This window comes from Filicampus tigris, chromosome 1 (genome assembly GCF_054856515.1).
Source record: "Filicampus tigris isolate MCC_2025a chromosome 1, RoL_Ftig_1.0, whole genome shotgun sequence".
In the NCBI taxonomy this organism is placed as follows: domain Eukaryota; kingdom Metazoa; phylum Chordata; class Actinopteri; order Syngnathiformes; family Syngnathidae; genus Filicampus; species Filicampus tigris.
Window position 1 is genome coordinate 38184395 of NC_141217.1, and position 13258 is coordinate 38197652.

At 44.9% G+C, this 13258-nt stretch overlaps 1 protein-coding gene across 1 annotated transcript; it reads right to left on the minus strand.

The window, feature by feature from the left end:
- Window positions 1-293: 293 nt before the first annotated feature.
- On the minus strand, window positions 294-13024 carry acvrl1 (activin A receptor like type 1). The gene is made up of 10 exons (XM_086038732.1): window positions 12744-13024; window positions 6722-6792; window positions 5341-5577; window positions 4987-5192; window positions 4807-4906; window positions 4579-4725; window positions 4216-4491; window positions 3930-4127; window positions 1790-1920; window positions 294-1162 (listed from the first exon to the last, which is right to left on the minus strand). Exons 1-10 carry the CDS (start codon window positions 12833-12835, stop codon window positions 1016-1018), a joined length of 1605 nt encoding a protein of 534 aa, XP_085894858.1. The 5' UTR covers window positions 12836-13024; the 3' UTR covers window positions 294-1015.
- Window positions 13025-13258: the final 234 nt, after the last annotated feature.

Sequence of the window (13258 nt, forward strand, 5' to 3'; positions counted from 1 at the left end):
CATAGTTCAACAACTACACGCACTCGCATGCACACGCATAAATATGCAGACAACGCCATGGAAACTGTTACCAGAGGGTGAATTTTGTTGCAGAGTTTAGTCGCTCTTTATTGTCCGTCTGATTTGCTTCACATGAATTAGCTGCTTCATGCTAGAATGTAATGTTGACTCTTCAAATTGGTTGGTCCAAATGGAATTGAGAGGAAATAAGGAAATATTTACTGATAAAAACACAATGGTAAACCTTTGGGAGTATTCACGTGTGTGAAAACAAACACAAACAGGTAGATGACTTGCTTGAAATGGTTCTTTATTACACTTCGTTAATCCTGTAGGGGGAATTGATTTATTTTTATTTTAGACACAATCTAAAATCATTCACCCCCCCCCTTTGGCTTTGACATTCATTTTGAAATGTGAACAATGACGTTATGATCGCTACATGTTCATGGCAGTGATCAGTTGCATCTTGAACAACTCCGCACTAACCTGCAAAATTGAAATAATTTTGGTCACTATTATAGGTTGGTGACCCCTGGTGGTTGATAAGAGAATTACATTACATTAAAGCCTAGAAATCAAGACTTCCACGTAATGAAACAGATGTCTTTGTTTTTTAATGGAGAGAAACAAATTACATCAATACTTTATAGCAAATTGTGTTCTGTATACAGTGCATCCACAACTACATACTCAACGTGTCTGTGCAACTAAAAAAGTTAAAGGCGCTTTTATAGAACAAGCGTTGTGCTACTTTAGGCATAGTAATTCTTTTTCGTCGTGAAAGTCTCTCTCTGTTTCTGTTCTTCAGGATTTTCCGGAACTTTGGTCAGGGGGAAGACAAATAACCTCCGGTGTAAAAGAGTCTAGACAATACTGCTACTACTGATATTGTTTTAATAAAATGCAGTGAGTGCGTGAGTCATGAACTGAAAATATGCAAATGATATTCAGAGCTTGCTTGTGGCACAAAATCCCTCCAAGCTTCTTCAGTCTGCTTCTTGCTGATGACAGTCTAGATGTCCTGTTTGAGTTTCTTGACGCTGAAGTCACTGTCGTGGTCCAGTTTGGCGAGTGTCTTCTTCACACGCAGGGCTGTGAGGCGGGCTGGTGCGTTCTGGAACCAACACTCCTTCATGATCTTCACGATGGATGACATGATCTGGACGCGGGTACACAAATGTAACTGATGAATTGAATACCACCGTTAAGAAGGCGAGGTGACTTTCTGTCAGTGCATTGCCCATTTCACTGTGCCTTACTAAAATTGGGAATGTACTGTTCCCTTTTGCAAGGTGTGAACGGCACCGACACGGAATAAAATTGGTGCACGAGAGATGTAACAGTAGAGCAGGCATGATGGCCAGGACCGGCCCGGAAGTACCACGGCCGTTTGGGAAAATGTGAATATTTTCCCAAACATTTCCGATGGCCAAACTTTACACCCCGGCTTGACTTTGGCGTAAGCTACGTCTTCCCTTTCATACAGGTGTTGTCCTGCATCTTTTATGCCACCTCAGATGTCATCAAATGTATAGCTGAGACACAACGTCAACATGCGGCAAAAGCTGAACATTGCCGGCATAAATAGGGAGCAAGAAATGGGCTTGTGGCAGGATAGCTTTTGTGTGAAAGGGAGTCGGTGCTGTCTGACAAGTTTCCATCCATCCATCCAAAGAGCCTGCATGACATGCTTCAATTTCAGTGAGCGCTCATGTTGTTGCGCTGAAACAATGCAAGTGAGGAGGGCAATTTGAGAGGCGATGTGTACTGCGTTTTCATGGCCTACTGGGTGGGAGTGCAGCCGGTTGTGCAAGCTGGGCTTCTGCTGGTCCACGCACACCACTTTCTTCATCTCTTCAAAGCTGGGGTCGGAGGGCACCAGGTCAAAGAAGGGAGGGCGATACTCTTCCACAATCCCTGGAGGAAAAAAAAAACCAAAAATGTTTTCAACCGCATAACTTCTACCCCGAGAACTATTGCAACACATTCCTTGAGGGCTGAGTGGGAAACTGGGCTAAAAGTTGAATGCGCCGAGACTCATTATCACCCTTATGAGAAGACAAGTTGTGAACCTCCGATATCCATCTTTTTGCAATCTCTGCATGCATTTGGAAAACGTGGATGTCTGTGGAAGAGCAATCCTTGCTGAGCTGTCTTATGCTATGGTGGGAGCACATTTGATTACACAAGAACACAGGAAAAGATAGAAACTCCCAGGCGACTTGGCTGGGATTAGGGAACTGCGCACACATAACGGCATGGATGTGTGTCGGCATCTAGCGCCAGGGGGTGTGTGCGTGCGTGCGTGCGTGCGCGCGCGCAACTACGTGCATGTATCCATCCGCATGCTGGCACTCTGGCGTCTGGTGTATGTACAAGAGAGTGCTGACACCAGATAAGAGTGTTTATAATTACTGTAGTGCTAATCATGGGAGAGGATAGTCGAGACAGACACGGACAAGGGAAACAGCCGAGTGCTGAGAGACATGCGACGAACGGCCTCTAATGTACATGCAAGCAGCCAGACAAGTCTGACAAAACACAACACACACACACACACACACACACACTACACAGCCTATTGTTTTCGTTCTTTACATGACGTCAGACTGGGTGCTTACATATAAAATAAAATAAAATGTCATAATCGTAACCTTGACGACAATGTGTTGACAAATGTGCTGAAGGAGGATGGCTGCATGTCGGCCATATTGTACTGAGCAGCCAGGACATAGACTTAAACTTCAAGAGTCTTCCCCAACCGGGAGCTCACCACATATTTTTTAGTAGCTCACCAAAGAGTGACGGAATATGTACGTCAAGCCGCTTGTTCTTGTTTTTTTTGTAGCAATTCAATTCAGAGACCTACACTTAAAGTCCTTGTAGCATGGAAAATAAAACATGTCTTCTAAAATTGACATACAACAGAGAAAAGTGTTGTTAACATCACTGGCAAATAAGACTGATTTTAAAAATCGCCACGTGTATAAAACGAGGCATCAAAATTGTGAAAAATCAAGTCGTTCTCTTTCGAACACTAAACTGAATGCGCTGAAAGCACTCGCCACTCAACTGTCAACTGTCAATCAAATACCGCAATACGACCTGGGAAAATGGATGCTACTTCATCTAGCATCTTTCCGATTCCCACACAGAAGCACGTTTGAGCTGCAAAAATATAACCGCTTAAAGCCTCTGATGACTAGAATATATCCCACCGGGTTGTCGAGGGGCTTTTCCATGCCTTGACAACAAGGCGCTCGAAAGCGGCCGCGCCGGCGCGAGGCCCCTGCCCACACGCTGGCTGTCATGCACTCTAAAAACAGTTGGGTTAAAAATAACACTATATTAGGTCAAAAATGGACCGATCCACTACTTGGATCAATTTGACCCAACGTTCTGGATTATTTTGCAAATAACAACCCCAAAAATTGGGCTGTTTTGTACAAAACAACTCAAGAAGGTGGGTCAATTTGTGGATCGGTCCATTTTTGACCCAAAATGGTGTTATTTTTAACCCAAATGTTTTTAGGGTGTGTCGGACTTTCTTGTGCCCTCGCTCTTCCAACCTTCTCGCCGTGACATGTGCACAAGCACGGCGGACAAGGAGGTGCTCTGGAGTGGACGTGCCAGTGGGCCATCAGAAGGCAAGGTGCAATTTCACGGTGCAGACCAAGCTAGCTAGCTAGCTACGGCCGATGCAAACAAAGGCGCTCCGGTTCTTATACTGTTAATAGGCAAGGGGTGACTCAAGGTGGACGCTCATGCGGTGCCGTTTCAGCCACGTCCGGAAAAAAAATGTAAACTGTATTTCCCCCCACCCTCTGCACAATCAAGTACTACACTATACCATCCTCCATCTTTGGTTAAATTTGGAATGATTTGACTGCCGACCCGTTCGACTAATGCCTTCATAGCGTAGTTACCATTGACGGTTGTTCTGCGTGAAATTTCCCAGAAGACCAAGCCCAGGGCCCAGATGTCCGTTTGCTTGTAGGACTCAAAGACGTCCATTCGTATGCTCTCATCGAGCACCTCGGGCGCCATGTAGCGTTTCGTTCCCACACGAGGGTTGTGGCCCACATCCAAGTAGTCGTTGGACTGCGAGTGGATCACAGCCAGACCTGACGGAGGAGTCAAGCGGGGCGCCACCCTTTACAAGTGCTGCTGAGAAACTGTGATGGGCTGCGCCGCTAAGCGTTGAATTCTCACCCAGGTCGGCGATGCAGCACTGGCCGTTCCTCTTCACCAGGATGTTTCTGCTCTTCAAATCTCGGTGGGCGATGGCGGGCTTGCCCTGGGAGCTGACGATCTCGGTGTGGAGGTGGACCAGGCCGCAGGCCACCGACAGGCACATCCTCAGGCAGCTCTCGGGCTCCAAGCTGCTGTACTGCAGGAAGTCGTAGAGTGAACCCAGCTCGTGAAAGTGGGTGACGAGCCACAGCTGGGTGCTGGAATTCTTGGACGTCATATCAGAGGCTATGAAACCTGAAGCGGCAATAGAAGACACCTGGTTTTAGACTTGGCCTTTTGCCTGATGCTCCACATCTGCCGGGAGGAAATGTAGCGCAGCACCCAGTATGTTGTCGTGCCTAAGCTGCACAGTATTGTAGATCTCCGTCTCTCTGAACCAGGACTGCTCGTCTCTGGAGGAGAAGATCTTGACCGCTACGCTCTCCCCCATCCAAGTTCCCCTCCACACCTCCCCATACCTGCCTTTACCTGGGATGTCAACAAAGACAGATTTGTTACGTACAAAAATGGCAGAGAGCACCAGCAGCGGTGACGATAAGTCGGACTGACCGACACATTCCACCAGTGAAATCTGCCTGGCCATAGTCCTTTGAACCAGATAGGGAAGGCCGGTCCCACTTCCTGATGTACAGAACTCATCATATATACCCTGCAAAAACACACGCGGTCCAAACTGAATTTCTGCACTGCATCATAGCGCCGTACCAGGTGCAAGATGAAATCCCTTACACCATAAGTAGGGTCTTCTCCTTTGGGGACCTTGAGCATGGTGGCGTCATGGTCATCGGCGTTTTTGAGTCGGGAGTGTGCGCGGCGGAAGCGCAGGAAGATCAGCAGGCCGCACAAACTGGCGGCCATGAAAAAGAGCAGCAGAGCCACGCTGATCCACAGCTCCGGACGGGGCTGCCGCGGCACTATTGTGCTCGTCTCGCCGTCTGCATGCACAAGAGCCACGTTTCACTTTCGGAAGTCTTTCGTCGAGCACTTTGTGCTCCTTTTTCCACCGTCAGTCAACTGCAGCTGGTCACATGTCATCATTAGTGCGCGGTCGGCAGAGAGTCGTGTCAAGTTGTGGGCACTGACTGATGTTTGGTGGCGGCGTTGCAAAGGCATTGCATCGGTTCTCTCTGCAGCAGTAGACATGGAAGCGGTCAAAGGAGGTGAAGCACTGCTCCCTGTAGTTGTCGTTGGAGAAGCAACCCTTCTCCTCATGACCGTACACCCACGTGTAGAAGCAGATGTCGCCCCTGCATGTGTCATTCACACATGTGCCTTTGTCATTCTCGCACGCACACAGCAGCTTCCTGTCGTCCTCGGAATCTGCAAATGATGAAGAAGTCCTGTAAACGGCCGCGTCGGATTTATTACCAATTTCTGGGAAGTATTGTTTGGCACTCAACAATGTTGTATGGGAATTCACTTGCATTTTTTTTTGCCCACCAGGGGGCAGAGGAGCAGTTTGAGACGATCACAGTGGAAGGCTTGAAAGTTGTGGATTTGAATTTGTTTCAGTTTGGGTCTTTCTGCGTGGAGTGCTTGTGTTTTCCCTTGGCTCTCCTTTCTCTTACAAAAACATGTACCGTATGTCTGTCTCTACGTGTCCTTCGTGTGACTGACAGGTTCATGGAGACGCACCCTCGATTAGCGGGGAGAGACTCTAGCTTTCCAGTCATGCTGAACAGAATAAATGTAAAAGAAAATGGACTGACAGATGGATGGAAGTTCGGGAAAAACGATTAGCCAAAGAACTTAAATGAATAGTTTGCACTATCTGTAGGAGTGGATTGTGGATAGTTGCTTGTTGAGCCAATCACTGAATTTATTCAATTACGGCATGAATTTTTATCCCAAGAGAATGTCATTTGCACTCTGTGTGGCATGCTTTAAACCACACAAAGAACTAGAGCGCAAGCTGTTAGTGTTTTTTTTTTTTTTTTGTAACCAGAGATTTTAATTGTATAGTAAAGTGCAGACTATTCTTTTAAAGCGGAAATCAACCCAAACATATTTTTTCTAGCATATGTTCCCAGCAGGCCCACATGCTGAAAATGACATCACAACTACTCAGGGCTCAGGTAACAACCAATCACGGCTTAGCTTCAGAAAACAAGTCAGCTGTGATTGGTCGTTACCTGAGCCCTGAGCAATTGTGATGACAAAATGGCCGCCCCGGGAGATGGCTAAAAATGGGTGGTTTAACATTTATTCCACAAATGCAATATTTATCATAATGCCTTGTTTCAACTAGTGGCTCGCATAGAACATATTTTGGGAAAAATAGGCTTGGTTTGACTTCCGCTTTAAGACTATTTGAGATGAAGCCAAACTTGTTGCTTAGTAACCTCATTTTTCGAAAACTAACCAGATGAGCATGTGTGTAAACGACAGGCTTCATCTCAATACTAGAATGGAGACTGCATATAGCCGGAGAGGACTGCTATGCACAGCGTCCTCCTTCACTCACCTGCGTGGTGGGCCGAAATCAACAGCAACAGTCCAACTAGTACCACTGTGAAGCCAAGAGAGCCTTCCATTCTGGGGACCAGACACAGAGTCAACAAACACAGGGAATACAGCGAGTCAAAGATAGACACAATTCCAAATGAGATTTTCTTGACATTTCACTTGCTCTCTTAATGAAATCTAAAGTGGTGTCCAAAGCCACAGAGGAAGCAATGAGGTCCAAAACAACAGTCGGTGGGCCCAGCCTGTCTGCCTGTGTTCTAATTGCTCTAGATGGGGGGGGGGAAGGGACTTGGTGGGGGAAGGAGGCTAGAACAGCACTCCAGAGTGTTTGTATAAGTGGGCTGAGACTGCGTGTGGCGCTGTGCTAGCCAGGCTCCAGGCTCAGCTGCCCTGCTTGCAGAGTAAATATTGATGGCGATGCTTCCTGCCATTGAGTGGCCCCACCCGGCTGGCCGGCGAGACTCTGGCTGCTCATTGTTTAGGGCCGCACTGCCGGGGGTCACGCAAGTAGCACGGCCTTCTTAAATGCGGAAGCATGCTGGCGTTGGCTGAGTGCTCACATGCCGCAAGTATCAATAGGCTACCAATGCCTTGGAGACGTCGCCATCCCAACCCCCCCCCCCCCCTGAAAAGTTGACATTTTCCAATGAACTGCATGTTCATTGTATTGAGTAAATCATATCAGATCTTTGCATTCCATCTATGTGACGGACTGGCCCGTCTATCCGCTTATGACGGATGCCCGTTTTGCTGACGGTTGACGAATGACGGGTAAAATTAAAAAATGGATGGAAAAGCATGGTCGGAAGGCCATGTCTTTTGTCTGTAGTCCGTCTTTAGCCAATTTTTTCGCAGCGGCGAGGGAAAATAGTGAGTTGCTGTTGCTTGGGGACCAGATTTGAGTGAGGGACCAGGCTGTCCATGCCGCAGAGAGTCATTGTGAGTCACTCTTTCTGTTTAAATATTGGGTTGGGGGGGGGTGCTATTCAAGTTTGCAATTGGAATTGCTGACGGAAGCCCGTTTAAAATCAGAGGCGGACGGGCCTATAGTAGGGTACTGTGATCCCCACCACCGAAAGAAAGGCGAATGGATAATATGATGTTAGAAATGCTTACTGGTCAAGTTCCTACACTTAAAAAAAATATTCTCTGCAAACAGACAATGCAATGGCAAACAGAAAATTGTGTGAGCTTGCTGACAGGGAGGACATTTTTTGGCTAATGTTAGAATTTTGTGAGCACATGATGGACCTTCACTTAGTGATGTAATTCACTTAGCAAGCCGACTGGATACCATTTAACAAATATTTGAATTTCAGAAAGGTTTTTTTTTTAATTTTTTCATACCAATTGATATTTCACTATGACAGAGTGTTTAGCGGCTGGACAGCCATTTCTGAGACACAGGCAACATGTTCAATGCGGTTATCAAAATAGAATACAAGTGATCAAAATGCCCAGCACACTTTACTGTGATACTCAGTTATTACAAAGGTTACTTTTTTTTTAACAACGGGAGTAAACCAATTTTTTCTATCATATCCACTGACTAGCTACAACTTCCTTAACAATCCAATTAAACGTATGAAAGATCTGCCTCACAATGCCTGGTTTTATTGACACCAGAGGTTTTCCTTTGACAATACGTTTACTGTTGGAGTTAGTTTGCAGTGATGCACAACTGCAACAATCTGAGAACCGTTTCTAAATATAAAGCTATGAAGGAAAAACTATCTCTCACTTTAAGTTGCGAAGTACACGCGGATGCACACCACTTGCTGTTATAGTGTTGCCAGTACTAATACAACATGAGACATTTTTGTTTTGCTACTTAAATGTACATAGACTACTATTGTAAGTCATATGGGAAATCACTGAAATGCTTTTCATCTTACTGCAGGCCTGTGTAGATTAAAATGGTTTCAAAATGACTATCATTATTTTAAATGAGACATTTAAACAGAACATAAAAAAAAAAAACACATTTTTCGGTTATGCATAAACATACTTGTGTAAGGAGCATTTTCACATATTGTATATGCATTGGGACACCTATGCATCCATGCAGCTGATCATCACAGGAGCCTTTCCCAGCTGACTTTGGACGAGAGTCGGGCTATGCCCTTGACTGATGGCCGACCAATCACAGGGCACAAGGAGACAAACACTCACATTCACACAAAAGCACAATTTTAGAGACTTCAATTAACCGAAGGAGAGCATCTTTTTGGAAAGTGAGAGGAAGCCGAAATGCCTGAAGAAGACCCACGCAAGCATGGGGAGCGAGGCCGGAGCGTAGAGTCCAACCCCCAACCTCAGAAGAAGAGGCGGACATGCTAATCACTCGCTTACCATGCTGGATACGTCAACTGTGGTGTTTAGTGGGGCTGGGATGATTCACTTTTGTCCCAATCCGATAGGGATCCCGATACTTGGGTAGCGATCCGATACCCATAGCGATAGTTAAATATGCTAAAAATATCTATTTTTTTTTTTTAAACGGAGGCATGTGTTTCCAAAGTTTTAACTTTGCCATTTATTCAAGTGTTTAAAAATGCATAAACTGTTCCACTAACTGTTCCTGATACATAAGAGTGCAATAAATAAAACTCCATTCACAAAGCTCAACTTTAAGGAACTCAAATGTTCCAAAAGTATGTTATAGAACGTGTAAAACAACATAACATAAGGTATTGATATTGGCATCAAAAGTATCACGATACAATATTTTTTCCCCAGCCACAATATTTAATGAAAATGTAGTCAGGCTCCTTAAAGCGCAAGTCAGCCCAAACACATTTTTTTCAAGAATATGTTCCCAGCGGGTCCACTAGTTGAAACATGGCATTCTGATTAATTTTGCGTTTGTGGAATATAATTTAAGGTGCAAAATGCACTCGTTTTTAGCCATCTCTGGGGGTGGCCATTTTGTCGTCTGTTGACTGAAAATGACATCACAACTGCTCACCGCGACCAATCACGGCTCAGATTCAGAAAACAGGTCAGCCGTGATTGGTCGTTGTGAGCAGTTGTGATGTCATTTTCAGTCGACAGAAGACAAAATGGCCGCCCCCAGAGATGGCTAAAAACGAGTGCATTTTGCTGCTTAATTCATATTCCACAAACGCAAAATTAATCCGTGTTTTGGGCCTGCTGGGAACATATTCTTGAAAGAAATATGTTTGGGTTGACTTCCGCTTTAAGCCTCTTTTTACCTGAAGGTTAGTGATCGAATCAGTGATTCCCTGCTTAATCAGAGTATTTCAGATGCTCATGCATGTTGTTACCCCGCGACTGAGTCAAATCAAATGTGAAATTCCTGCTGGATGCCATTTCCACCTGACAACGAAAATCTGATAAATACCTAACAAACTATCTTTAGACTTGCCACCAGCCACCACCCCCTCCAAATCCGGTTCAGAGTCTCCCGCACTCCACTCTTAAACCACAAGCCATATTTGACCAAACATGTGCTAGCACTTCCTGCATTGTGTAGCCCGCAAGTCAGCGCTGGCAAATGTGAAAGTCTAGCATAAACACAACTCCACCCACTTGTAATGTCACTGGCGGGGCACAGCTGGGTTTGATTTATCTAGCGATCACTTGATCGCAATCGTGTCTTCCATCGTAGGCTGGTCTGACATTCGACTCCGGCATGCTTCCTCTCTGAGCCCTCTCCTGTTTGTCCCCGTTCTGTCCGAAGCTACACCCCTGTGACCCAAGGGGAAGAGATCCATTGTCATCTCTTCCTCCCATCGACAGCTTCGACTCAGGGAGTCAGATCTCTCATTCCATCTGGATGACTGTGTGGTTCGTGTGGTGGATTTGTGGGGCACGCAACAGCACAGCAGCCTCAGTGAGCCCCTGAACGGGGCCTCACTGCGCAAAATAAAAACCTCTCGGGGAAAATAAGACAAAGCCGTTTTAATGCAAGATACATAGTGTATATGTAATAATAGGCATTATTCTACTCATACGGTATGTGTACAATGTGTTAGTTCGTGTTGACGTTATACAACCCCAAAAGCCTGCATTTGGGACTTTGTGCAAATTACAGGGACAGACTGGAATGACTCAGTGTGTCTTCATCTGGCAGACAAAGCACGGCTTGGCGGGCGTCATGGCTCACTTATTAGCGTCTGCATGCTCTCACATGCACGAGTGCTACGGAAGTGAGCAAAGAAAGACACTCTAGAATTTATTTCGGTTGTCTGATGTGGAGACTTGAACATGGGTGGTTCTACTTTAATTGGACTTTTTATTAAATCAATACAATATATTTTTTCAAATGCGTATATTTGGTTATACCGTGCACACGCTATATACAGATGTACCCATCCATCCATTATTCAACAGCTTAACCTCACGTGCCAACATGGGCATGCTGGAGCCAATCCCAGCTGTCTTCCAGCGATCGGTGGGGTACACCCTGAACTGGTCGCCAGCTAAGGCCACAAATAGACGGCAAAGCATTCACACTCACACCAGTGGACAATTTAGAGTAGTCAATTAACCTACCGTGCAAATGTTTGGAATGTGGGAGGAAACCGGAGTACCCAGAGAAAACACACGCAGGCACAGGGAGAACATGCAAACTCCACACACGAAGGCCGGAACCCGGATTTGAACCCACGACCTGCACTGTGAGGCTGATTTGCTAACAGCCGCCACCATGCTCCCAGATATATATGCTGCGAAACCTTGGATCATTATTATAAGGCAGCACAGAACGTCCTTGGAGTGAAGGAGATCGTGTTTGCTGTAATGTCTTATTTGGTGGATCCAATCAATGAAGGCATTGATCGGTCGCCAAATTCTGACATAACAACTGATCACTGATTTTGCATGAATTGAAAAATATCTGTCGATCCGATTCAGTCAATCAGTTATGTGTAAAGTCTACAGTAGATTCCATCTAAATTCCCCAAACTTGCACGCTAACTTTGAAGTCTCTAAATTGTTCATACGTGGGAATATGAGTGGGAATGCTTACTTGTGCCTATTCGTGCATCTCCAAGCTGCGATTGGTTGGCGACCAGTCCAGGGTGTGCCGGATCACTCGTTCAAAGTGAGCTGGGACAAGCGGTGTGGAAGATGAATGGATGGATATATCGGGTGTTTTTTGTAATATTTCAGTTATCCAAACTTAGCTCCAAGGGACAGGAAAAACATCTCCCATGACGCCGAGCACTTTGACGCCATTGCAAGCTACAACTGCAATAATAAAGGTTACGTGTATGCGTCAATTAAAACTGCGGATTATCTTTGTAAAGGCAGATTTTTTCATGTCGCTCCCACGATGCGTTTGCATACCAAATGTCTATTGTAATGCGTGTACTGTATACAATATTATACATTATATTTCATATACAGTACTCACTAAAGCCTAGGCATGTACTTGTATATCGTTTTTTTTTAAACATTGGTAAATTATTCATGTTTGACAAACCAGCAGTGTCCAGTACAGTAGATATTTGGGGATTCAAAAACTTTGGATCAGCATATTCCAACACAAGAACCACTCAAATTTAAGCGACAAGTGGAAAAAGTATGCTCATGGCTACTTTTATTCTTGAAATAAACTCAATGCTAAATTACACGGGAGCAAATCATCTTTCTCCAATAAAGTTGGTGTTTCATTTTCAATCGGATTTTTAATAAATAATCAGTTAAAATAATCAGTCACACAAAGACATCATTTGAATGAGGGGACGAGTCCAAACCTTTAAACTGTACTATTATTACTTTGCAGTCACTTCGACAAGAATTGCGATGGCACTCCAATTTTCACTATAACAAGATTTTCTATGTAATTAATTTCTTTGTTTGAGTTAAATGTCTTAATTCTACGCTAACCGACAAGTAGCTATAACTAAAAACAGTTCGTGGATAATTGTCAAAACAGTACATCTCAAGTTGATCATTTGATGACACCTGTTAGTTCTCGGGAAACACATTTGTGATCAAGAACACTTCATGCCTAAAATAACAAGTCATCAAATTGCATTTGACGCCATTACCTGTTCTCAGCTCTCCTTTTAACGTGATGCGTGTGAACACCGCACGTATTCCATGTCCACTCCAAGTGCTGTTGTTTTTGAAAATGGTCCATACGTGCGACCGAAGAGAAAATAATGGAAGACGCAGCCGCAGCAGTGTGAGATTATCTCATCTCGAATCTCCAAATCTACGATGACACACAAACGAGCAGCCCGGAGCCAGACTGCTCCCAGCTAGTGAGGGTTGCTCAAACAAGTTGGCCCATAAAGGGAGGCCTTTTGTTGATGACTTTGACCGTGATCAAAAGGCAAGATTACATTTTTTTTTTTTTTTTTTTTTTTGCAAAGAACAGTTTTGTCCCACCCCTCATTGTCCCGCGCAGCTCAACTCTGCTCTGCCTGGAATGTTCTCATAGCGGTTTTCCTGTTGCTAAACCTCTCATTTTCCCTTTCCCCTGTGGACTGAGTCTGCACTGCACACTGGCAAGGAATGTGCTTCAAAGACCCCTCAATGATACAACAACACTTAGTGTGGT

What these genes read in the sequence shown, in the direction of transcription:
- acvrl1 (XM_086038732.1), bottom strand. Translation starts at nt 12,835, where the DNA reads ATGGACCATTTTCAAAAACAACAGCACTTGGAGTGGACATGGAATACG. An exon ending in TAGGCACGACAACATACTGG is followed by an intron (nt 4,492 to 4,578) that starts GTGCTGCGCTAC and finishes TTGCCGCTTCAG; the next exon opens with GTTTCATAGCCTCTGATATG. An exon ending in GTGCTGCATCGCCGACCTGG is followed by an intron (nt 4,128 to 4,215) that starts GTGAGAATTCAA and finishes CTCCTCCGTCAG; the next exon opens with GTCTGGCTGTGATCCACTCG.